Below are 25,148 nucleotides of genomic sequence, written 5' to 3' on the forward strand. Positions count from 1 at the left end.
GAAATTCCCTTTGCAGAGCGTGCAGGAGACCGAGGGAGGAGACGTAAGGGCCTGCTAGCAATAGCCTCTTGCCGTGTGGCAGAGTCCGAGATCGAAAAACACCTAGGTCTGCCGCTAACGCTCTGTCATCTCCCTTCCCTGCCATGTACTAGGCATGTGCTGAGAAAAAAGAGGAGCTGGTTCATTTGAAAAGGTTAACAGAGACACTGTAACAACAACAAAAAACCCCTCAGAAGCTGAACTTTTTTGCAACCCCCTACTTCAAAAAGCTCCTATGACCTCTGGTTAAATATCTGAACTACCACAGAAGAAAATTATCACAACTTCTGACACTCTCAGTAAAGTTGCCATCGTTGCTTTATTGATTCCAAATCTGAGGGGGAAAAATAGTTTAATTTACCAATTTAAATTACTCCCCCTACATTGTACACAGCAGGGAGTACTGATTTGAGGCAACAGAGTTAAATGTTTCTGTGCAGGACCTTAGATCTTGATCTGTACCTCTGTACTGCAAAGGCTTCTTTGAGATTAAGTACCAGTATGTGGTGGGAACAGGGAGGAGAACAAGCAGTCAGTACATTAGAAAAGGTGTGCTGGGAAAAGAGAGAGAGGAGTGCTTCTAGATAAACAAGAGGCATCCTGCTCCTCAGTTAAAAAGCCACTGCACTCTGCAAGTGGTTAGAGCTGCAGTATTTGTGGCTAATTTGTTCCCAGTGTTGCAATCAGCACCCAGGAGGACAGGTTTTTAAGCAGAGCAACTAGTTCCCTCGAACTAAAGATTTCACTGATAGAGTCCTATGGGATCAGGCTGCACCTCTGCCTGAAGTTCCCATTTCAGTCCTGACCAACAGGTCTAGTGTTTCTGAGAAGGGTGGGTGCCCAGCAGCCCATGATCAAGATTTGGAGACAGAGGCTCGTATTCACAACTATGATTTGTATCTTCAGGCTGCACAATACTAGCCTAGTAACAGCAGCTCTGCCAGGCACAGAGGGCAGCTGTGGCAGCATGTGGGTGGCATCCAGCTGTGATCCCGGTCAATGTAAGGCAGAAAGACTGTTTCCACTGGGGTATCCCCCTCTCCACTCCCGGGGGGGAGAGCTGGTGAACAGGGGAGGGAAAAAGACCAAGCTGTAACAGACGAAGTAATTTAAGGCTGGAGATTAGCTCCTGGCTTCAGCCCTGTAGCAGATTCCTGGCCACAATCATCCGCATAACCTCATTGGTACCTGCAGCAGGACAAGGGTGCAAAAGAAAGACAGTTAAGAGATGGTCCGATTTTTCCCCCAATAAAGGCAAAGAGAATTCTTCCCTGATTTGCAGTCTGCAGCACAGAAAAGCTCTTCCCACCAATTGAGGTGGCATTTAGGAGGTGTTGGGCCAAAATACAACTGCCAAGTGCCAGCACATTGCTTGGGAAAGGCTTCAGAGTGGTAGATGCTGGTGTTTCTTTTTATTTGGGCATTGAGAGGCCCTCACAGGGCTCCAGGCATCGAGCAGAACTGGATATACGCCAACATCCGAGTTCTCTGCTTTGCTATCTAACATATACACAACACACAGACAGAAAGACTGTAGACCCACTCGGAAAGAGTATGTCCCTCATCAGGTACCCTGGTTATAGGTGAAGGGATTTCAAAGGAGGGGAAACAAAATGGTTAGGAGGCCAAACTGAGATGAGAAAAGGCCAGACGCTGTTAGAGACACAATGTCAAAGAGTGAAGATAGACTGGAAACACAGGAAAGGAATTGTTAGGGAGCGTCAGCATGTGTCTGTAGGACTAACAGGATGAAACTGGACAGAGGCACTGCTAACATGACAACTAGGTATCTCCCCCTGCTGTAAGACTCTTAAAATACACAGGAACTGCTCCAATACACCAAGAGCTCTTGGCCAGGGAATTCATACACATAACATCCAGGAACACCTCGTGCTCAGAGCAAAACAGGATTCTGAAACCCAAGAATCAGAGAGTCATGTGGGAAGGTGGGGGCCTCCGGAGGGTCTGTTCTCTCCTGCCTTCACTGCCAAGTCACTGGTAGTAAGAGAGTCTTTTACCTTCCAGGATCTGGTGAACTCTGATGTCTCGCACAAACTGCTGCACAGCATAATCCTTCAGGTAGCCGTAGCCCCCATGCATCTGTAGAGCCTGGTTACAGATCTAAGAAGATAGCATCGCTGGTGAAGTAACTTGCGTGGTGTCGAGGACAAGTCAGTGACAGAAGCTCGGTAAGAACCCAGAAACTTGGGCTCATATTTTTTTTCTGATTGCCTCATCTCATCTCCTAACAAAGTGTGGTGTGATGGCAAGGTGCTCGCAGTCCCCATCAGTGCTGCTCTCAGTGCTATCATGTTACCTAAGTGCTGTTTCACATTAATGGTGCATTTATGTGAACATGATAGCATAGAAATACCCAGGAAACGCTTTATTAACTAAGGCAATTTTTGCTGCATTTCTATGGTGCTACTGATGCAAACACCATCTAGCGGTCAGTCAGGCGAGGAATCTCTCCAGGGCTCTGGTTTCTACTGAAACATGACTCCATGCATCATTATCTGTCAACTTGGGACATAAAACATAACAAATAGCAAAAATGCGGAGTGCTGAGAAAATACGGTAGCTTCTAAATGACACTGGTCTAGGAAGTGTCAAGGTGCAGATTTCCTTTTCCTTTCTTTTCCTCCCTTCTTACTTTCTCTTTTTAGGGACATTTTGTGATAACGTATATTTCAGTGGTCTAAGAAAGACCACTTGCTACCTAGAGGTGATCAGCCTGCAACATGCGTATTATCCTTTGAAAATAAAAATGCTCTACTCCCTGTCCTGTCTCCCTACTTGGTCCCCTAGAAAGTAGTGTAGAAAGCACTAGAGGCCAGGGGGCCTGAACTGTGGAGAGGCTAATACTGCAGCCTCCACAGAGTGCAGAATTCTGTCCCGTAAAACATCCTGGTCCTGAAATGAGGCTTCTGGCTCAATGAATGTGCTTGGGTCTGGGTCCCTACAGTGTCAAACTTCTTTCTGACATCCTGGGCACCAAGAGGGGTCTCCAAGCTTGCAGTTATGATGCCAGCTGAGGTTTGAGTAACTTACCGCAAAGCATTCATCAGTAGCAAAGAGCTTGGCCATGGAGCACAGCACAGCCGCGTCCTCCCGTCCCTCCTGCAGTGCCCGTGCTGCATTGCGAACCATGAGCCGTGCTGCCACCAGGCGCGTCGCCATCTCCGCCAGCCTGAACTGCAGGTACTGCCAGCAGACAGCATGAGAGGAAAAATCAGGTCAGCATCTTTGGAGGGGCCTGGGTCCTGAAGCACATCCCCACTACCTTCAGGCAGGTCTCAGGCCTGACACGCTTTCTTACTCAGGAAAAGCATGTTCCTGACTTCTCCAGGGAATACCCTGTGAAGTGAGTGATGGGACCTCTGGCTGCTTGTTCAGCCAGGATCAGAAAGAGCACAGCTCTGGGAGTGCAGATCTGGTGGAGAGGTTACCTGATTGTTTGCTAGGGGTTCTCCAAACTGTTTGCGGACAGTGAGATGTTCCTGAGCCAGAAGAACTGAGGCATGAGCAGCTCCTAACGAACAAGAAGCTAGTGGGAGAAGCCAAAGACACAGCATGAATATGAAGCTAACGCAGATGGGCAACAAGATGATCCTGCCCTCCTCCCCTGGCTCTCAGCTGTCTTTCTCACCAATGTTTATCCTGCCTCCATTCAGTCCCTTCATGGCAATGCTGAAGCCCTGCCCTTCGGCTCCCAGCCGGTTGCCAACAGGAACAACGCAGTCCTCGAAGATCACAGCCCGAGTTGGCTGGGAATTCCAGCCCACCTGGGAAAAAACAGAGCACGTTCCAGGCTGCCTGAGGAGCAGCACACCTCCAGCTCCCAGCAGAGAACTGCCCAGCCTGCTCTCAACCCCTCGGTCTCATTCCCAAGCTGCCACAGAGCGCCTGTGGGCTACGTGGTTTGGCCTCAGTGTGCTGAGTTGGAAACTGGAATGCATGTATTTGAGAAGAGGCACAGATCCAATGAACCCTGATGTTCCCGAGATGAAAGTCCTTCACTTACCAAATGGACGGGTATTGTGCAAACTTCACCAAAGCTGGACTTGGCTTGGAAAAAACACGCCAGGCTGAGACTCCGTTTCACATCCAAGAAGAGATCCCTAATGCTTTGCACAGACGAGCTCATCTCTGTCCTGCACTTCCCTCAAGCGCACAGGAAGTTAAAACCAAGCCTCTTACCTTCTTCTCTTTCTTGCCAAAGCTGAGCCCCGGTGTCCCCTTCTCCAGCACCAGGCAGGAGATGCCCTTGGGGCCCGGGCCTCCTGTGCGACACATGACCACGTACACATCGGTGTCACCTCCCCCACTGATGAAGGCCTGCAGAAGGGCACAAGAAGAAAGGGGTGGCTTCCGTATGCTAACTCTGAGCCTGCAGCAGCAGCTGGGGTACAAAGACAGAGGGGCAAAGACCCCACGGCCAGGAATTATTTAGGGACCCAACTGTACTAAGCTCTGGTGAATGCTCTGCAGAGCACATCCTACCTTGGGAGGATACACAGAGATGAGGAGACAGTAGGAAATGGAAAGGATGGTGAGACCCAGGCCCCCTTGTGCATGCAGTGCCATCCAGCGGGTTTAGGAGGAGCAAAGAGGTACCTTGGAGCCGTTCAGGACGTAGGTGTCCCCTTTCCTCTGAGCTGAGGTCAGCAGGGAAGCTGCATCACTTCCACTTCCTGTTCGAGAGGTAAGGAAGCAGCCAGTGAAGCGGCAGGTCCAGAGCCTACAAAATCTCCCAGGGATCGTACCCAGCGACACTCGGGTTTGTACCACGAGCATCTTGGCAATCATCATCTGCCCCTTCCCAACCTCCTGGTGATTGCCCATGAAAAGAAACTTTTCACCTCCAGCTCTGTGCAATGTTCATGTCCAGTTAAACTATGTTAGGAGTATGGGAAGGGAGAAGATTTCTTGGTTGAGGATGCTCACCTGGCTCAGTCAGGCAGTAAGAAGCAAATTTTTCCATGCTACAGAGCGATGGGCAGAACCTGCGCCTCTGTTCCTCATTGCCAAAGGTGTCGATCATCCAAACACACATGCTGGAGCAGGAGAGAAGGAGCAGCATTACAGTATGTGAACACAGCCCTCGGAGGAAGGCGGGTCATGCAAGAACATCCCTGGCTGAACAGAAGAACAAAGCTCCAAGGGGTTCAGTCAAAAGCACCGTGGCTTGAAAGCGTATTGCTCCACCTCAAAACAGAAGCCGGGAGGAAGATCATCGCCTTCCATTCACCACAGACTCGCTGCCTTGTGGAACAGCAGGTTCCTATTTAATAGCCTCGGCGTTCCCCTCAGCACTAAGCCCTACTGTCTCTTCAGAAAACTGCACCTGGAAGAAGGAGGCATCATCGCTCCGTCTTTCTGTGCAAAGTGAGCTCGTCACTGAACATGTCTGTACAAGCAGGATAGGGTCCTGGTATCAGCTGGCGCCTCTGGGCTCTGTCACAGTATGACCAAAGCACAAAGGATTTTTCCAGGCAGGTTACTATCTATAGACAGCTTAAGTGGAAGAGCAGTGAACAAAATCCAGAACTTAATCCCATCTTGCATGCCACAAAGCTAAAGTTACTTCTTGGTGGCATCTCAGTTTTTGTAGCCTATTTGTTTACTGCCATCAAGAGATCCTCACAGGGACGTGTCTACTTGGGGTCCCAACTTTAAATAATAAGCAGCACCAAGAGAGCTGTCTCCAGCTGGATTTAGAGCCCACAGAAAAAATGTGTTTTTCAGCCAGGCTGACACCATCCACCGCTCCGCAGACACACTCACTTGTGGATGCTCATATAAGCAGTGGTGCTGGTACATCCTGTTGATAAAGCTTCAAAGATTATGGAGGTATCAAGTCGTGACAATCCAGAGCCACCGACGTCTGGTTTCACATAGATCCCACCAAATCCTAGCTGGGCTGCCTTCCGCATTGTTTCCACAGGGAATATTTCCTATTGGGACAGGCAGAGACATCACAAGTGAATATTCATGCTCAATTCAATCTCAATATTCAATCTCTGCTTTCTGGTACACCTGGGCTACCAAGTCCAGTCCCAAACTCCTGCAGAGTTTAAGTTAATTGGATGGGTTAAAGAAGAGGCGGCTACCCAGACAGATACATACCATCTTCAGGAGTAAATTGAGGTTTTCAAATGACTGAACAGCCTGGCTAGGAAAGCTTCAAGGAATTTCCAATGACTTCCCACCCCAGCTACAGCAGCAGCTTCAAAGAAAAATCTCTACAGATGGCATTACAGCAGAGAGGAGCTATTGCAGGAACCCCTCTGATGAGACCCAAGGATCATAACATCCTAAGGGAGGAAAAAGTGAGCAGTATAACCCTTCTGAGGCTGTCATACCTTTTCATCCCACTCAGCCATGTGAGGAGCCATCTCCTTGGCAGCAAAATCAAGGGCAACTTTTTGGAATTCCTTCTGCTCCTCAGTCAGGCCGGTGGATGCTAAAAAAGCAGGAAGAGATCAGAATACATGTCTGTTGTGGGAAAGCAAGCACTACCACTTCTTCTGTACCCCAAACAATTTCAAAGTGTCCCTTAACTCACACGAACAGTTCAGGGTCTCTGCTGCAGAGACCATTTCTCTCTTCCTCGGGGCCATCATGAACTGTGCGGATACAGGGCAGTGGGCTTTGGGAGGGGGCTTTCTTAGGACAAAACAAACCCAAACTCCCAGCTATCTCTGTCCACTCAACGCTAACTACGTTGCAAGACCGGGACAGGGGCAGCACAGTCCACGGCAGCTGTCACTCCATCTCACTAGGTCTGTGCTGCAGAAATACGAGGACAGTCCTGGGACCTCAAAGAAGTGACACTCGGAAGCAAGCAAAGAATAAAGTAGCCCTTCGGAAACAGCATCTAAAGTTGTACTTAGATCCTGCATTTGGAACCTCCTGCTTCATTTGCACATAGATCCAACATTGTTTTGTTAGTTCCTCTCCTAGAATTCACAGGGATGCTGCTGCTTCAATCCTAAACGTTGTTACATTTAAACATCGAAGCAATTCATCTGGGAAGTGTTCGGGAATCCTGTCGGAGGAGTCCGGCTCAGACACAGCTGTTATCCTGGTAACCAGAGACCATGCTCAGCGATCAGAAGATGACTTCAATCACAGGATAACCCAGACCTACAAATGGGCACGGACAGCCTAGCCTGCCTCCCCAATGAACCTTTCGCAATGTTTTACCGAGTCTTTTTGAGATACTGATTCACAGTCAAGCTTGAAAAACCCTGAAGATCTAGCAAAGGTACAGGGAAGGGGGAAGGAGCTTTTCGTTGCAGGTGGGCACCGTCCCGCTCTGCTGGGCATCGGGTCGGCCGGGGCCCGCGTCGCCCTGCGCGCAGCTGGTGCGGGAGCAGGGACATCTCCCTCCCGGCGGGGACAGGAGGCCCCAGGTCACCGACCTGCTTTCAAGCTTCACCCGAGACCGCCTCCCTCCCTCAGGCAGCGATTGCGGGGGCCGCGGGGTTGAGGGGGGGGGGGGGGAGGATCCCTGCGGCCGGCTCGGCCCCGACTCGTCCCACGGGCAGGCGAGGGCCGGGGCTCCCCCGCCCCGCTCGCCTGGCGCCGCGGAGCCTTACGATCAATGCAGGAGGCGATCCCCCGCCGCCCCGCCGCCGCCGCCGGGCGCCGCGGCAGCAGCAGCAGCAGCAGCCGGGCCGCGACGCGGGGGGCTCGTCGGCAAGCCATGGCGGGGCCGGCCGGGAGCCGTCGGTCCGCGGGCGGCAGCCCGGCTGCCGGTCGGCGGGGCAGGCTGGGAGCTGTAGTCCTGCCCTGGGCGCCTCCCGCTCGCGCGGTGGCTGCGGGGAAGGAGGCAAGCCTACAGGCCATGCCTTATTTTTTGCATAACGGTCACCCACTTCCGACTCCCGTCGGGCGGGGGGCGGCGTGTTTCCTCCTCCTGCGCCGAGGCTCGGGCAAGGCGAGAGCATCCTTCACCCCAGTCCGAGGCCTAGGGGGCTGCTGCGGCCAGAGCCGGTGAGGGGGAGCCTGGGGTGGGTGGGAGGCTGGGAGGGAGGGAGGGGAGAAGCTTGGCATAGAAGGTGGAAAAGTTGATGCCACCCGCTCTGGCAGAAGGAGGCCAGCTCAGAGCCAAATAACTTCTAACGGGCTGCTGGCAGAAGGGGGCAGGGGTTGGACCAGCCAGCTTGCTCCCTTTCACGAAGGGACTTCGCATGCATAATGTCTGTGAGCAACAAGCTGTGCCAGACAGCCCTGGTGCGAGGCTGGACTGAGCACTGGAGGCAAGCTGTTCTCCCTTTTCCAAAAGCGCAGCTCCTCTTGCACGGCAGAGAGGGGCCGCACTTAGGCCAAGCACCTTCGGGACTTTTCTCCAACAGCTGTGCCACTGTGGGGAAAAGCTGCTCATGTCCATCAGAGCACTGCTGTGGAGGGCCTGCCGGCCTGCCTGCCTGCCTGCCTGCCTGCCTCCAACACGCCAAGGGTGTGGTCCTCAACCAGGGCCAGCATTTGCACTGATAGAGGAAATGGCTGAGCTCAAGGAAGGAAATTTATTTACTCTCCAATTACTGTACAGCTTTTATGGTTCTCTGTCTCAGATATCTCTACTTTTTTCAGCTTGCCTGAATAAGCAGTAATTCTTCCTTCTCTCATTCAGCAGGTGCTTCTCAGTGAAGAGAAGATAATTCAAAGAGACCAGAGATGCCTTGGCCAAGCAGAAAGAGAGACAAAGGAGCAGTAGCAGGTCTGTGCTGACATCCTAACTAATTTAGCATCTCTCACTTGAGGTTCCAAGCTATAGTGAAAGTACAGTCATCTTAACTGTCTGTCTTTCAAAGCTGCATGTCTTATAGACAGTATTTCCTCTGTAAAAATGGGCTGAGCATCCATGTGTGACTGAGACAAGTCTGCTAGATATACAATAGGGACAATGAAGTATTCTCAGCACAAGGTGGTTAAGAAATGTAACTCATGCCCATTTATGAAGAGCTTTCAGGTCCTACATGTTAGAGATGGCCAGTCAAAGTATACCCAGTGTAGTGGCAGGAAGCTGATGTGGTACCATCTGCAAAAAAAACCAAGCAAAAAGCAAAAACCTTGCACTTGAGGCAACATTATGGGGTGTTTAAGGAGTGAGATGAAAAAATTACACAGTTAGCCTCATCTGTGCCACTCATCTGCTTAATTGACTCCAGCAAATAACCACCTTCTTACCCTTTAATCACTTCTTATTAACTGTTTTTTGCTGTCTGGGTGCTGGACAAACAGGGATAGAGACCCCCTCTGATCAGGTAGCACAGTGGAGGCTTAATCTAAGGTTTCCAGCTACTGCAGTAATTGAAATAGCTTGCTTTGCTGCTGAATTTTCCTGTTATTCTCTAGACTCACCTAAATCAACTTTGTTGCCTGCAGTTGATTTTTCAGCAATTAATTTAAAAAAATTCAACTACACTTCATGTGGGCAACATGGTCTGTCTTGGCTTCTTTTATGATTGACTATTAAACTACATCTGTGCACACCACACACACACAAAAAAATCCTTATTTCAGATGCAAACTAGAAATACTCAGAAACACTGGTGTGTAATGCTACTACCTTACCTATAGCATCTGGGGTGTACCAAACTTCTGCTGCAGTCAAATACCAGTATGTGAAACCAGCTTGGGTGCCTGAAAATGTTTCAGCACCAGTCCTTATCAGAAACAAAACGTGTTGTATCTGAATGGTTTTTTTATTGTTTCTTTTAAGATAAAAAAGAGCCTGATGCTAAAATTGCCAAAACAGAGGAGGAGACTCCGGATAAGGAGGAAGAAGAGAAGTCCACAAAACCTCCAGCTGGGAGTTCCAAGTCAGGATGGAAGAACTGGAAGAAGACAAAAGAATCTGACTCCAGTGGGGAGGAAAGCAAGTTAACGTATTGTCACTGGCTTCTGAAATCAGAACCAGAGAGCAGGTTGGAGAAGGGAGTGGATGTGAAAGTAAGCACCGACACCCGTCCTTACTCAGCAAAGTACAGAAGCAGTTTCACTACTATCCAGAGCATTAGTGCCCGAATGCTGAGTTATAGGATCAGACAATTCAGATTGTTTGCAATATTAACACTATTGTGTCTTTACTTCTGAAAAACCATTTGTCTTCCTGGAAATGGAAAGACATAATGTTCTCTTCCAGGGTGACAACCTTGGGGTTTGATACTTGTCATAAAAGAGGAAATCAGGTCCTCGGGATGCTTAGCTGTTGATAGCAGGGGCAGCCTCTATTTCAGACTCTGCCTTTACACTGCTGCGGTGTTCCTCCTTTGTGAAGACTTTTCTTTAGGCCCTGTGGGAACCAAAAAAATTGTGTCAAGTTTGTACGATAATTGAAGGAGCTACTAGGAACAAATGTTTAGGCACAGCGTAGACAATGACACAATAAAGATCAGCCTACCTCTTGAACTTAACCTGTATTTTCATTCCATTTGGCAGTTCAGCATTGATGACTTGAAAGCTCAGCCCAATCAGACAACATTTTGGGATGGAGTAAGAAACTACCAGGTGAGGAGCACATGTCAAAGATGGAGTCACTGAAATAGCACTAGAAAAAAGGTGGCTCTCCCCACAGATAACTTGTTCTCTTTGCCTGAAGGATTTCCTTTTGAGGGACTCTGCCTGTTTTTGCAGGTGCATTTTTGTCAGGAGTCAAAACTCCTGCTTAATTGCCTCTAGGTCAAAGGTGGATCCAGGCTGGGTAATATTCTGTCAAATCATCCAGTTTTTCTTTAGCTTAGACCAGCCTTTATTTCCCTTGACACCTTTTAGCAAGTCTGTACTTACCCAAATACTATGCCTTGTCAGCATACAGCTTTCTGTTCCAGGCCTCTCTGCAAAGGAATCCATGTGTGCTTCCCCTATTATATATGCTTCCCCCCTATATATGATCTGCTCTGCTGCTTGTTTGCTGACAGCTAACTTAAGTCTTCTGCTATCTCTGAATGAGGGTGGCTGAGCTGATGAATTCCCGCATACTTTCTAACCAGTAGGATCTTGCTCTTTAGCCTTTTTTTTACTTCATTTCATTGCAGCACAAAACATCTGTACGACAACTGTAGGAAGCCTTATCTGAGTAGCTCTGAAGCACATATACCTCTCTTATTGTTATTTCTTGTTCCTAGCTGCTTATAAGGAAACCCTGAGAGCTTGATACAAAGAGCTCAAAGTCTCTTGTTTACACCTGACAGGCAAGGAATTTCCTGAGAGCCATGAAACTTGGGCAGCAGGCCTTCTTCTACCACAGTAACTGTAAAGAGCCTGGCATTGTTGGCATTGTCAAGGTGAGCGCCTCTTTCTCGTTCTGTGTTTCGGGGGGGAGGGAGGACGAGGGGGAAGTAATAATCGATGGGTTATCAAATACCTCATTATCCCTACTTCTGTCTCACACCAAAGGAGTGCAGAAGTTGTCCAGTCAGAGCAGCGAATGAGCCTAGGGCATCTAGGCTCGACACACGGCTGACTATCACAGCACGGCTGACTCAGGCATCTTTCCCCAGAGAAATGGAAGCAAACTGCTGTTTTCCTGCTGACATTTCAGAGCTCTTCCAGCCAAGTGTTGCTCCACACTCTGATTAAAATCTGATTCACTACAGTCTAGTCAGCTAAGCCTGCAAGGCAGTAGTATAAAACCTAGGGCACAGAAAAGCTTTTTCTTGAAGAGGAGAACTGGTCACAAAGACTACCATCATCTACCCAGTTCTCCTCTGTTGCGTGTGCTCCTTCCACATTGCTCTCTGAAGAGGTGATGATGCTTCTGTGACAGCCATACTGTTCTGCAGTGCTTCGACCCAAGAAATGTAAAGGAAGGAAATATATCTCACCATTAGAATGGAGTTCAGGGAAAGCAAGGCTGATTTTTGCACCAGGATTAATTCCTTATGTCTAGCCACAGTTTGCTCAAGGGCATTTCATACCCTTTGGTGACAATAGTTTTTAACTGATGGGAACTTGTCTCATATTCTTCTCCCCTTCTGCTTCAGATCGTAAAGGAGGCATACCCTGATCACACACAGTTTGATCAGAAGGATCCTCATTATGATTCCTCCAGCAGAAAAGAGAACCCCAAATGGTCCATGGTAATGTAGTAAACTAAATACAGCTGTTTCAAGCTCTGTGTGCAAGCTGAGTGAAGATAGAAGCATCATACTGCATATCTTTGCATCATATTGCATATCTTCTTAAGCTTCTGTCCTGGCCTAGCTACCTTTTTCTCTCTCAAGAGAAAATCCAATCCTGATTGTTTTCTCTGCCTTTTCCCCTATCTCTTCCAGAAGGCTGCCAAAATGTATCTCCCTAAATTTTCAAATCTTACTTGGATGCAGAGCTGACCTCCACGCATGGCAGAATTCTGGGTCAGGAAAGAGAACAAACATCTTTAAGTACCACTCTCAGTCAACAGCAAACAACGCTGTAGTTTTGAGGCACACTAAATTATAGGGAAGTGACTGTTCACAGGCTGGCGACATCCCGCATCTTAATTTTGTGTTGTCTGTGACAACGTGAATGTGTGTTGCTAGCATACAGTGCTAAGATTCCTGTAAACAAATCACCTGCCAGAAGTATCTGAAAGTTCTTTTAGCCTTCAGCAAGAAAAAGCTTCCGTACCATTGTAAAGTAGTACAAATCAGTCATTTGCTTCAGTTTAAAATCTTTATCCCCCCAAAGATCTTATGTCACATTTGGAGGCTATATCTTTCTCCAACCATGCTCCTTTGCTGCCCGTCACTTCCCAGGTGGATGTCCAGTTTGTGCGGATGACAAAACGTTTCATCCCCCTTTCTGAAATCAAGGCTCACCACCTGGCACATAAAGCAGATGGAGGCCCCCTAAAGAACATGATGCTCTTCACAAGACAACGTCTTTCCATCCAACCACTGACACAAGGTAAGAACCTTCCTCTCCGGACTCTTGGTGCCATTCCCTCTGAGAGGCAGCCCTCACTCAGAGAACTTGGAAGTTCCACTTATGGCTTTTTCTTCCTTACCTTTTCAACACAGAGGAATTTGATTTTGTCTTGAGCCTGGAAGAGGAAAAGCCACATTAAGAAACTGACAGCAGCACAGCTTCTGCCCAGCCCGCTGATGCCTCCTCCTAAACCAGCGTAATTCTCAAGTTTACTTGCTCAATCGCAGCAACAAGAACATGCCCGCACATGATTCGCAGCTACACGTCCCTTATTCTGACACACTGTTATTTTTGCTTATTTTTAAATAAAGCCTTTTAGAATCAATTGCAGCTACTCAATTTTTAATAGTGGAAAAATCTGCAATTTATCTCTTGCAGGACGAAACAGGTACATCCTCCTTGAGGATGTTTACTACAAGATCCAGTGCTGTTCCATGCACTGCAGAGGGACACTTTTCTGCAGAAAGGTATCACTAAGCTGCTGTCTAGAACAAGAAAATTTAGATGTATATACACACCCAGCCTGATTGCTGCAAAGCAGGTCACAGTTAACTTCCTGCAGGTACAAAACTTCCCATGTCATTTTAGTACTGACATCAGGGAAACAGAAGAAAATAAGCTCTATATATATATATATAAGAAAATAAAGCTACCTTGCTAATTTTTAAGCTACATGGATCCTCCAGCAGCACAGCTTCTAAGCAGTGACATAGCTTAAAGAAAGACCAAGAATTTATAACGATTAAAGCACAAATTCATCAAGCATGTTTGGAGGGCTGCACAGTATGGCACTAAAGAAAAATGTCTTAATACCGTAAAAAAAAAAACAAAACCAGACCTGGGCCAGGCAATATAAACCATATCAGACAAACTCACGCACAGCATTTGACAGCCAGGGCTGGCTCTTTTTAATTGGAGAGACAAAAAACCCAAGTTTTCAAATACAGCCATTGAAAAGACGACGAATTAAGAAACATGTAAACACAGCAGAGGCTTAATTGCAGGTTGCACTGCTTGGTTTAGTACTTGCACACTCCCCCCTGCCTGATTCTGCCTGGGAGAGAGGGAATGACCCAAGTACTGAACAGAACCATCCAGCTCAGGGGGACACGACTGCTCAAGTAGTGTCTGCCCCTTACCGTGCTAATGAAACGCTCTTCTATAGTACCTTGTCCTGGAGTGACCTTATGCTTCAAGTTCTCTCTAAAGATGCTCAGCCCATCTGCTCCACCCCAGACAAACAGAGGGCCTAGTGGGTAACAGGTTGAATGGTCCATTTAGATTAAGCAAAAATGGGGATCATTTCTAAATTCTGGTTCCACAAGTAGGGACAGAGGGGAGAGGGGCACAAAGTAGGAAAAAAAAAACCCAACCAACCCAACGTATAGGCTCATGCACCTTTTCCAAGTAAACCCTCCAGAAGTGATGAACAGATGTTTAATGGAAATCTCCTTACAGTGCATTGTCTTGTCAGACGATTATCTTACATCCAGTACTGATGCTGTTGGCCAGTAAACAGAACACTCCTGGAATGCAGAGACATCTTCATCCGTGGGGTTTCTTTAATACCACATGGCCTACAATCAAGAGGAATAGGCAAGGCAAAAAAATTCTAGGCGGGATGGGAGTTGAGGGAAAGCTAGAGGGCGGTTAGGGTGCTGCTGTGCTCAGCTTAGCCATGGAAAGATAGTCTGCTATCCCCAGGGGCTCCCAACGGGAGCTTCACTTGTCTCTACAAGATTGTGTATTGCCACAGCACAGGTGGTTCCCCCTACACAGAGGGGGGAGTAGAATGAGTGTCAAAAGTAACATCCAGATTCCTTTGCCATGTGAGACCTGCAGCAGGTTACCACCCCTTGCCCTGGCACAACAAGGTAGTTGTCTAAAGTAAGCTTTTGCTTCAGTCTTAGGAAGACACGGCTCCAGCCCATGGCACAGACTTCTCATGTAAAGAAAAGCAAGCCACGTCTTCACTATTACAGAGCAGAAACATGGTGTGACACATGCGTTCAGCAGAGATGAGATCATTAGTGTCCTCTACAACAGAGCAAGACTGTCCAGCTCTACTAAAAACCACAACCTTAACACGTGGTGAGTAAAAGATAACTTACTTTGGCAAGCAGAAACACACATTTATCACTGAAATACAGTAGCTGTCTTATTACATAAAAAGCTCCCCTTCCCACCCAGGCCCCACTCCCTCCACCAGCACTGTTCCACTAAACAAAGCAGAAGATACTTCCATTTCCCAGCTGCAAGACAACTGTTCTACATTCAGCTGTAGGACAGAGGCAGAGGACGTTCATTCCAGAGTCAAAAGGAAGCTGGACAAAACCCTAGCGAGCCACAAACTCGCAGGGAAATCCAGACAAATCCCACTTGATAGAGCTCATATCCCAGCATTTAGGGCAGGCTTGTCTCTCCATCTGGTAGGAGGTCTAACCACCTGCTTCCTTGAAGGGCATCTAAACAGGATGGATATTCTCCAGACTCAGTCAATCAAGTCTACAAAGCCACATCTAATTTTTAAATGGAGGAGTTACTCCCTTCTGGGAATGTTCTCATGATTAGCTGAAGACTAAAAGCAGCTTATTTTAGAAAAGAAAAAACCCACATTCAGGTTCTCAGTTCATGGCATACCCTCAGACCTCACTGGTGATTTCAGCTCAGGCCTCAGGAATGCGTCTCTGGAATCAGAGAGCTCTACCATCCTCCCAGCTGCTGCTTGGCTTCATCTAGCAGCACACATGGGCCATGAGCTTCTTAAAACAATTGCATCCACTTTCTGCCCTTCCTAATCCTCATCCCGCAGGCACGAGGGAGCAAACAAAACAATACACCCGTGTTTCTATACTGCTGTCTGTCCCTACTACAAAGCCTGCTCTGTCACAAGGACACAGACGTGAGCAGGGAAGCACGTGCAGCATAAGCCCACTCCCAAGAGAGCCCCCATTTATTTCTCATGTTCCAAAACTATTCTCCAGACCTCTCAAGGCCGCTCTGCCCCTGCTCTGCAGCAGCAACTGGGACCTGGATGAGTGCAGCAACCAGAGAGACTGAATCTCAGGGGCACTTGGGCAGCTGCCGGGACAAGACTAGGAAGGCACTGCTCTTGGCCAGGAGCCTTCCTGCTCCCACTTCTTGCCCACCCAGCAGCACTGGGACCTTCACCGCTCTGCCCAACCTGTGGCACCTACTGCATCGCATGCCTCACTCCCTCCTACTAGCCTCAGCTCCCCCTTGATGCAACTCGCAGTCAGGAGCTCCACAGCAAGGACACAACAGCACGCCTGCTGCCCGTGCTCCGCGCAGCTGTGTGGCAGTCCCAGGGCTGAGTCAACTACATTACATAACTGTTTGTGACAAGGAATCCAACGGCAGCATGAAGAGGAAGGGGAGGCAGCGAGGGGATAACACTAAGCAATTTCAAGTAGGCCGCACCTCAGTCTCTGACTGCCTCTTCTACCTTCCAGCTAATCACTGTGTCATTCTCCCTCGTGAAGACTTCAGAAAGGCAAGAAAAATATCCATCCTACACAGCCCCAAAGCAACCTCCACACTGCTGGGAAGCAGCAGCAGATTTGGCCTTCACTTGCTCTCTCCCGCCCCGCTGCCACACTGAAAGGGTCTCGGGGCAAAGAGGAGATCAGGCAGCTCTGCAGCCTCCAGACACACGCCTCAAAGCAGCCGACCCCAGAGGAATGTAGTTGATTGGGAAGCACTGAGGTACCTTCAACTCCGCACCACCAGTGCTCCAGCTTGCCTTGCCCTCCCATCCCCTTCCCACCCTACAAGTCCTTTGAAGAAAGGAATTAAGTCAAAAACGGATATTTATTTTCCATGAAGTCTCTGAAGTGTTTTTTCTTCCTCCTTGCTGCTGTCCCCACTGGCTCCACAGCAGCCTTCCTCTGCGGCTTGGCCTCTCACTGCCGGCCGTTGTTCTCTGCAGGCTGGCTGGGGGTCTTGGCCTCGGTGTGTGAGGATGTCCCCTCAAACCGCTGGGAGGCGATGGCTGCTTGGTGGGACATGCTCTTCCTCACTATGTCTCCTTTCCGCCAAAGCACCACCTCCTGTAGTAACACAGCCAGCAGGGCTTGTCAGGGCTTGTGAGACCTCCTCCCAGCCCCACCCAGACCCAAAGGCCGAACCAAGCTGCCAGGCAAGCAGCTTGCACCCAGTGAGAACTCAGCCCATGCTGGCATGTTCCACCTGCAGCCGTGCACATGAGGCCACTTGCAGTGGCAAGCAGAGGCCTCGCAATGCAGCCTTCCTGAAAATTTGGGTAGAACGCTCCTCCCCAGGGTCTGAGCACACAGAGGCAAGCCATTGGACGCCCAGGGCAGCTCTGTCCTATGACCGTTAGCTACCACGTTGGAATTGATAAGGTGAAGCACAGAAGCTCCACCACAGGGCAACAGAGCGGAAAAGAAGTCCCAGGTAGGCACCCTCTACATGCATCCCCACCGCCATGCACATCTGACCTGCGTGGGCCGTTCCTTCTGGACCGTCGTTGCACACTCTAATTTGTCTAGTCCTTACAGATACTCAGTGAAGAACACGATTGTCCCCCATGGGAATCCCAAATTCCCAGAAGGTCCTTATAACACAGTATCCCAAGCGACAGTCTACAGGTCCAAGAAGAACTAACAGCTCTGTTTCTCACCTGCTGTTTAAAGTAGCGTCTCTCTTCCTCATCGATCAGCACCAGATTGAGGTAATAACGCACCGAGAACTTCTTATTGATGTCCCTCATCGTTGGAGTCAGCTCGTAGCCAGCCAAAAAGAGTCTGATGGGAATGGACTCCCCTACAAAGTGCACAGAAGCATCAGCACAGACAGAATGCACAGATACAAACTAGGAGAGCACCAGCAAAACAAAATCTCACTAGGCGACAAACTTTGTGACCATTTCCACAAGTGGAGTAAGATGAGCTAAAACACCTCAGCTCCCTTCAAAAATCAGCTTGCGTGGTCAATAGCCAGATCCTGCCCTTGCTGACAGCTATTCCATCTCCACTTTAACAGCATAGGACTCATTTGTGACCTGTGTCAAGACAGCACTGCAGGAAAAAATGAGTAAGGTGACATTTTCTCTGGCAGGTGACTCTGCTGGGCAATGGAACTGGAAAACAAGTGGCACAGGAGATTGGCACAGAGCTAGAACACCATCTTTCTGCTCCAATTTGCAGCAATGCCAGCTGGTGGCCCATGCCAACAGTGAATTTACATCTATTCCTGGTTCTGCCACTGCTTCTTCAAAAGAAGTAAGTCATTGCAACTCATTATGCCTCAGTTCCCCCTCATCATACCAGAGAAGGAAGGGGATCATATTTAATCACCTATGTAAACTGCCGTGAGTCCACCAGTAAAATAGGATGCATACTACTACTGAGCACACGGATTCAGCTGAAGATACTGCAGGACTCGTATTCCCACCCCAAAAGACTTCAGAAGAGGAATTCTGAAGGGTTCATCTGCCTTCTCACCTCTCACAGGTGCCCCATCCATGATCTCATATTTAGCTATTGTGTCATTCTCATGATATACGTTGGGTCCAGTCCCTGTTGTTTCTCTCTTGATGATATCTATCTCCATGTGTTTGATCTTGATTCGCACCAGCAGGAAGTAGATCTTTCCGACAATCACATCTTTTAAATGATACCTAGCACATGAGGGAAGAAAGCACCACAATCAAACACTGCACAGCAGACCAGGACTCAGACCGAAGAGCGGGAACTTGCTTGTCAGGCACTTCGCTCTTATCCACGGCCCCAGCTGTAAATTTCAGATAGCATATCCACCACCACCTCCACTAGGCTGCTGTAAACAGCACTTCATCTTTCACCCTCCGGTCTTTTGGAATTCGACAAGAACATTTAGCACGATCAGATAAATTAAAACAGAATTTCAGGCTGGATATCTGCAAGAAAGCCCTGCGACAGCAAAGCCTCCAAACCCAATTTTTTAGGTCAAGTAAAACTAACCCAAATGTTACACTGCAGGGAGATTTGCTAGCATCAGCTGGGAAAGATGCATTAAAAGTAGTTTAAAAGAGTTGCTTCCAACTTCTGTGCCTGAATTAAGGTCCCCCTTCAGCTGTATTGTCTGGTAAAGAGCAGACGTTATACTTTGAAGACACTTGGAAATACTGATCTTGCCGAGGATGCAGGGAAGTGAAGTTACTGCAACAGCCTCACGCTGCACTCCAAGCTCAGTAAGCCACAGCCATTGCTTCCCACTCCTTGGTCCAGAGAGCACATCTACGGGGGAAGGAGAGGAACCCACAGATCCTCAACCAGGATCCGAACTGTCTGCCAGCCTCGCTGGAGCGCATGAACAAAGAATCCCTTTGAGGATCACATGCAAGACAGGTGCCTCGGGCTTCCAAACCAAGCTGTCCCCTGTAGCAGATGGTTCCCCACAGCCACTGGCTGCTCTTGAGACACTTACTTGGACTTGTTATACTCGAACTCAATGTGCAGGCAATCCTCAATCCCCACCTCCATCTTAATAGAGGAGTTGAGCTCTGGGTAGGTGCTCAGAGTGTGCACAACTATGTCCATCTCCTTCACCACATCGTTCAGTCTGCGGCTGACAGTCGCTCGGAGGAAATACCTGCAAGGAGAGTCCCCCTCCTATTAGGGTTGTACAGGTAGCAACAGAGACGAAGCAGGGACGGACGTGGGGCTGAATGGATTGCACGGGGCTATCCAAGCAGTCTTACTGGTACCCTGGCTTCCGGAGCTGCCAATACCCCATGTTGGAAAAGACAGAAGAGAATTTTCAAATGGAAAAGCAGAGTCTTCTAAGACTTCTCTGAGCTTTCATGCATTTGTGAGCCTGAGTTACCTAAGCACCGTTTTTGGGATTTGAGTAACAGCTTGCACATGTTAAAACTACTGCCCTTTTGCAAGAGATTAGATCACACCGGTCTCCACAGACACACCTCTTTCTGCAGATCTCAGAATTTTCCAACCCCCCTTTGAAGCCAGTGACTGGATTTCAAGTCAACTGGAGTGCCTAGATGTGAAATACCGTTTGCAACATATGAGCAAGATACAAGCCAGGCATCTGTTTGCATATAGAGCACAATTAAAGTCAACAAGACTGATTACAAGACAGCGAAAATGTCCCCATTGGAGACTAAAACAAACAATTTCTTTTGGTTTTTGGATTACCAAATAACTTGGAAAGTATTTGGTTGATTCAGAAGGGGCTGACTTCTCTTGTCACTTAAATGGGGCAAAACAAGTTCCATAAAGCCTGATGCATGCTAATAAAAGTAGAGCCCTCAAAGACAGCCTTTTACAACTCAGCCCACCAAAATTCATCTGAAGTTACATGATAAGCTTGCCAGGGTGTCTGGGAAGGGATGCTGCACTCCAGTATCATCACGGTAAATATCAGTACTTGCACACTGCACAGAACCAAGAACTGGGGTCAGCAAGGGGAGGAGACTCACCGTAACTTCACATTCTGCCCCGTGTAGGACTCGTAAGGTTTTTCCACATGTGTGAATTCGAAGTCAAATGTCTGCGATTGAGTGAATTCACCAGGACGGGCCAGGTCTTTCACCAGAGACACGAACTCATGGTGGTTTCCTCGGTCATAGTAGAGTTCTAGGAAGACATAAGTCCAGGTTAAGCAGCGATGCTTAATCCCACATGACACAGTGAGGAAAGGCAGGAGATTTCACAGCTACGAGCAACTCTCTTGTCCAGATCACTACTTCCTTCAGCACTGTTCAGAGAACCTACCAGGGGAGCCTGTGCTGCAATGTGCTGCACTTGTTCACTGCTCTCCATCGGAGCCAGGTGCAGGCCAGAACTTTCCTCCCTGAAACAGAAAGGAAGAGGTCCACACAGCCTCACCTACTACAACGAATCAGGAACTCGGTTTGCCTTACAGTGACATGGGTCACCTATTATCAATATTAATTACGTTCAGACTGTTTGAGAAGAGGAACCAGCAGCTCACGCCACCCCTTCCAATAATTTTCTACACAATATTCCAGGCCAAAGGCATTGCCACTGTAAAGAGACGAAAAAGCACCACTGCTTCTCTGAACAGCAAACGGTGACAGAGCAAAAACGAAGGGCTAGGAGGCTTCCAACTGTTCCTGCTTATCCTTTGACAACAAAGAGTTTGAGTGGTCTTGATTCACACCAGGGAATAAGTAATGGTGGAGATCCTCACCGATTCTGCACAAAGCCAGTGTTTAGTGCGTGACCACCAAGCATGTGGGGAGGCAGTTGAATCAACTGTTCCACCAGCCCCTGGATAACACATTAATGGCCACGTGAACACCGATGAGGGAAGAGCATTCACCTTTGGAAGCACCGTTCAAACCAGCTCAAGTAACCAACATGGTCACATTGCTTCAGTTTTCCCCACAACCTTCGTGCGTCAGCAGGAAACAACTACAGGTGTCCTCATTTAATGAAAGCAATCCTCTCTACGCTTCCACAAAGTTCTCTCCCTTAAGTCAAAGCAACAGAAACTTAAAACTCTGCAATTTGCATTAACAGCTCTGTATTACACATCACCATCAATGAAATCTGCCCTTCCCAACCCTGCGTGTGAGCTGTGTGACTACAAGACACCCACACAGTCCTTCTAAAAGGTAAAGCCTTAGCCAATCTGATACGGTTAGATGAGGAAACAAAACCCTAAGTCATCCAACAACCATATACACACAAGTTCACTGTCAGCACTAAACGGTGCAGAGGAGGCTTCTGAGACGCATTAGTAGCATTCAGGAACTGCAGCAAGGCTCAGTTCTCTGCTCCTTGAGATGCACGATGAGATTTCAGCTTTTAAGTAATGTCTGTTTCTTACACCCCTTTGCTCACCTTATCTCTGTAATGGAAATATTGGCACTGGAACACCCCTCACTTACGCAGAACAGCGAGCGCCATCAAGCCCTTTAGGCTGGGCAGGCAGGTGACATAAATAAACCAACTCTCTCTGCATTGAATACACGTCCATTGAGAGGAAAGTGCTTGTTGATGTGACAGGGAGAAGCCACATGCCACATAAAAAGAGGAATATATCATCTGCCCACACGATGCAGAAGGCAACGATCAAATTTAAAGCAAAGGGAGGCAAGTGTCAGTGTACTAAGTTCTCTGCTACCTCGGAAGGGCACGGATTGGCACTCTGCAGGCTTAAGAAGAGGAAGGATTGATGTTTCCCACACTTCAGAAGACGTTAGCACGTCAAACAGGTATAAGCTGTAATTTCAGGTTTTCAGAGCTATAAGGTTTCCAGATGAAAAAAATAACCTGCCAACGTTTTGGTGGCATGCTCAGGACACAGTAACCGCAGGCGAACCGAAATCTTAAACGGGTTCTGGGCTTACCGGAGACCGCGCAGGACACAGTGTTCACAGTCCGTACTCTGGTACCCGGTCTGGAACAGCCATCTTCCCTGTGACACATCACTCCTTTACATCTCAGTCTCCCTACCTATTAAGTTGTCTCATATAGATACTGACCTCATGGCAGTGAGAAGTCAGAATATAAGGCAAGCTGTTTTGAGATGGAAAGCATTACGGAAGTGCCATCAGTAGTACAAACTTCAGCGCTTTATTAAAGCGGCCTGATGGGCAAAAAGAAAGGACTAACGTGCAGCCACAGCAGCTCCTAACACACCCTGCTTGGGCAATAATGTGAATTCAAAGCAGTTATTCTAAATAGGGATGGCTCAAAAGTCTGCCAAAATGGGGAATGAGAAGCAGGCGAGGCGGCACAGAGGACACACAGCGGAGCAGGAAGCGAAGTTCATGCTTCATTTCCACTGACGATCATAATCAAATAGCAGGAGGTCATAAGCTAGCTCCTGATGAACAGGCTTACTTACACTCCATCGTTGACAGGCTCTCTCTGCTTGTCCTCCCCTTTCTTTCCAAAAGGCAGTGTTATGCACAAGCGAGGGCAGCAAAAATATTAAACAGCAGTATCGGGGCTGGGTGGGAAAACCTCTAGTTCACTTTCCTACACCGCATGATTTGCAATGCAGAGGTTGCAGGCCCACAGCTCGCGCAGTGATTCCGAGGGTTAAACCCGAGTACGGAGGGCCACAGACGCGAGGCATCGCACACGCCGAGCACAGTCGCATCACTGGGAACATCTCAAACTTATTTTGGCTTGTGGGACCCGGGCACATCCATGAAACACAGACATCTCCGCTCCGATCGAAGAGTGGGTGTGGCAGCTACCTCTCCTCTAAGAAAGCAGGAAATATTAAATCTAAATTGGTTACACGCGCAGATAACCGCAAGTTTTGAACAACTTGAAGTCACCCAACTAACCGTGCAGGGATACGTGGCCGCTCACTCAAAGAATAAGAGAATAAAAGATGGAATCGGCCGAGCTGAGCCCGTAGGCCTCAAGAAAGCTGATCTGCCCTAGCAAAACGCGTTGTGGGGTAAGGGCTGGGAAGGTGCAGTTGGCGATTCGAGACGTACGGGCAAAACCCACCCGATTCACCGTCCTCGGCAGAGCCACTGCTTCCGTAACCGGATCAACAGGCACACAAGAAATGCAAACAGACAGCTCGTAGAGCTGCAAATAAAGACAGCCTGGAGAATACCGCCCGAGAGCTGGCGCTGCTAGGATGTCCGAGCTCAGACCTGCATCTGCAGGACGGAAACCGAATTTTACCCTACCTCCGAGCGTGTGCACTTTGGGGCTGAAATCGAGCAGAAGCGAGAAAATAGGACGAGAGAACAATGACCTGGAAAAGGACTGGAGTTCCCTCTCTTCCGCTGGGGCTCGAGCCCAGAGAACAGACCGGGTTGCCCAGCTCGAACGGCGGGTGGAATAATTTCAGGCGGCCGTGGGAATTCTCCGTGCAGCAAAGCGCTGCTCGGGAGCGAGCGTAACCCACTTCGCGCCAGCCAGGATTGCTGTACCGTAGGGCGCAGCGATGTTCCCAGGACTCGCGCTAACGTGCCTGCAAACCAGCAACGCGACCGAGAGGGGAGGCACCCCGGCGGGGATGTCGGGGGACCGGCAGGCCACCCCCGGGGACGAGCCGCCCGGCAGCAGGCCTGCGCCCCCTGCGCCCCTCTCACCGATCTGCCCGATGAACTCCACTTTGATGCCCTGGTGCTCCAGCCGCTTGTTGGGGTTCTTGAGGGTGAGGACCACCCGCCCGGAGACGGTCTCCCCGTCGTAGAAGAGGAAGTATTTCTCCTTCTTGCCTTCCTCCGTCTTGTGCTCCACCCGCCGCCGGCTCTCGGCGTCGCTCAGCACCAGCTCCAGCTCCGCGCTCTGCCCGAACCCGAAGAAGCTCATGGCACCGGCAGGAGGGGGCGGCCGCGGACTCCGCGGACCCGCCGGGAGATCGCGGCCGGCGGCTCCCGGCCTGCCCGCAGGCACCACGGACAGAGCCCTGCGGGGACAAGCGGCGGCGGCGGCGGATCGGCCCCGGCCCCCGCGGAGAGGGGGCTGCCGCGCAAGGCGGGGAGCGGCACGGCGGTGACAGCGGCCCCGCGGCGGGCACTTAGCGCCGGGGCAGGGGCAGGGGCGGGGGGCCGCAATGCGGCAGGGATGCCGGGGCCGGGGCGGCGGCGGCGGGGCCCTGCGGCCCGGCGCCTCCCCGGCTGCCGCTGGAGGGAGCGCGGGGCGGGGGCGCGCGCGGCCCCGCAGCCCCCCCCACCCCCTCCTCCACGCGCGAGCGCTGCCCCTGCCTCGCTGCCCGAGCGCTGGCGCCGTCCCGGACCGGGCCGCGCACCGCGCATGCGCCGCCCGGCCGGAGCCGGGGGCCGGGGCCGCGGCGCGCTCCTACGCCCGCCCGCCTTCGCCGCGCCGCGCAGGCGCCGCCCGCCCCCTGCCCGCCCCGCGTTCCGGTCGGCGACCCGCGCAGGCGCGCTAAGGGAGGCGGCCCGGCTGCTTCCGGGAGGCCGGCGGGCGCCGCGTGGGGATTGGCTGCGGCCCGCGGGAGCGCGCGATTGGCGGGTTCGAAGGGTCCGGTGGCGGCGGGATGGCGGCGGCGGCGGCCGAGCTGTTGCGCGCCCTGGCGGGGTGGCGGTTGCGTGACGTCAGCGCAGGTGCGGGGCGGGGGTCGCGCGACGGTCCGGGGCGGGAGGGGGGGGGCGAGGAGCGCCCGCGGGTGCACCCCGAAGCGTGGGTAGCTCCCCTTCCCTTGGACGCGGGGGTGAGGGCGGTTGGGGCACACGCGCG

General features: G+C 50.1%; 3 protein-coding genes across 5 annotated transcripts; 1 reads left to right on the forward strand and 2 right to left on the reverse strand.

Annotated features, from left to right (window-relative positions):
- Positions 1 to 339: 339 nt before the first annotated feature.
- Positions 340 to 7,683, reverse strand: ACAD8 (acyl-CoA dehydrogenase family member 8; the record flags this gene model as incomplete). Its single annotated transcript, XM_050910852.1, has 11 exons — positions 340 to 1,227; positions 2,058 to 2,160; positions 3,091 to 3,243; positions 3,489 to 3,586; positions 3,689 to 3,824; positions 4,240 to 4,377; positions 4,657 to 4,733; positions 4,987 to 5,096; positions 5,827 to 5,996; positions 6,405 to 6,505; positions 7,644 to 7,683. Coding segments are annotated over 11 exons (1,179 nt in total), but the record flags the coding sequence as incomplete, so codon positions are not given.
- On the forward strand, positions 2,212 to 13,285 carry THYN1 (thymocyte nuclear protein 1). 3 transcript variants are annotated; one of them, XM_050911040.1, is made up of 8 exons: positions 2,212 to 2,228; positions 8,681 to 8,767; positions 9,773 to 10,002; positions 10,492 to 10,560; positions 11,244 to 11,336; positions 12,036 to 12,131; positions 12,789 to 12,939; positions 13,053 to 13,285. In XM_050911040.1, the coding sequence occupies exons 2-8, from the start codon at positions 8,725 to 8,727 to the stop codon at positions 13,097 to 13,099; spliced, it is 729 nt and encodes a 242-aa protein (XP_050766997.1). In that variant the 5' UTR covers positions 2,212 to 2,228; positions 8,681 to 8,724; the 3' UTR covers positions 13,100 to 13,285. The 3 variants fall into 3 exon arrangements, with proteins under 3 accessions (XP_050766997.1, XP_050766995.1, XP_050766996.1); XM_050911038.1 differs by lacking the exon at positions 2,212 to 2,228 and adding an exon at positions 7,924 to 8,040; XM_050911039.1 differs by lacking the exon at positions 2,212 to 2,228 and adding an exon at positions 7,924 to 8,040 and having other exon boundaries at positions 8,684 to 8,767.
- A 3,469-nt stretch (positions 13,286 to 16,754) lies between these two features.
- VPS26B (VPS26 retromer complex component B) lies at positions 16,755 to 24,547 on the reverse strand. Its single transcript, XM_050911051.1, has 6 exons — positions 24,038 to 24,547; positions 20,423 to 20,579; positions 19,411 to 19,575; positions 18,447 to 18,622; positions 17,624 to 17,766; positions 16,755 to 17,030 (listed from the first exon to the last, which is right to left on the reverse strand). The coding sequence occupies exons 1-6, from the start codon at positions 24,258 to 24,260 to the stop codon at positions 16,884 to 16,886; spliced, it is 1,011 nt and encodes a 336-aa protein (XP_050767008.1). The 5' UTR covers positions 24,261 to 24,547; the 3' UTR covers positions 16,755 to 16,883.
- Between the last annotated feature and the right edge of the window lie 601 nt (positions 24,548 to 25,148).

The sequence above is a fragment of the Gymnogyps californianus genome, chromosome 25 (genome assembly GCF_018139145.2).
Source record: "Gymnogyps californianus isolate 813 chromosome 25, ASM1813914v2, whole genome shotgun sequence".
NCBI lineage: Eukaryota > Metazoa > Chordata > Aves > Accipitriformes > Cathartidae > Gymnogyps > Gymnogyps californianus.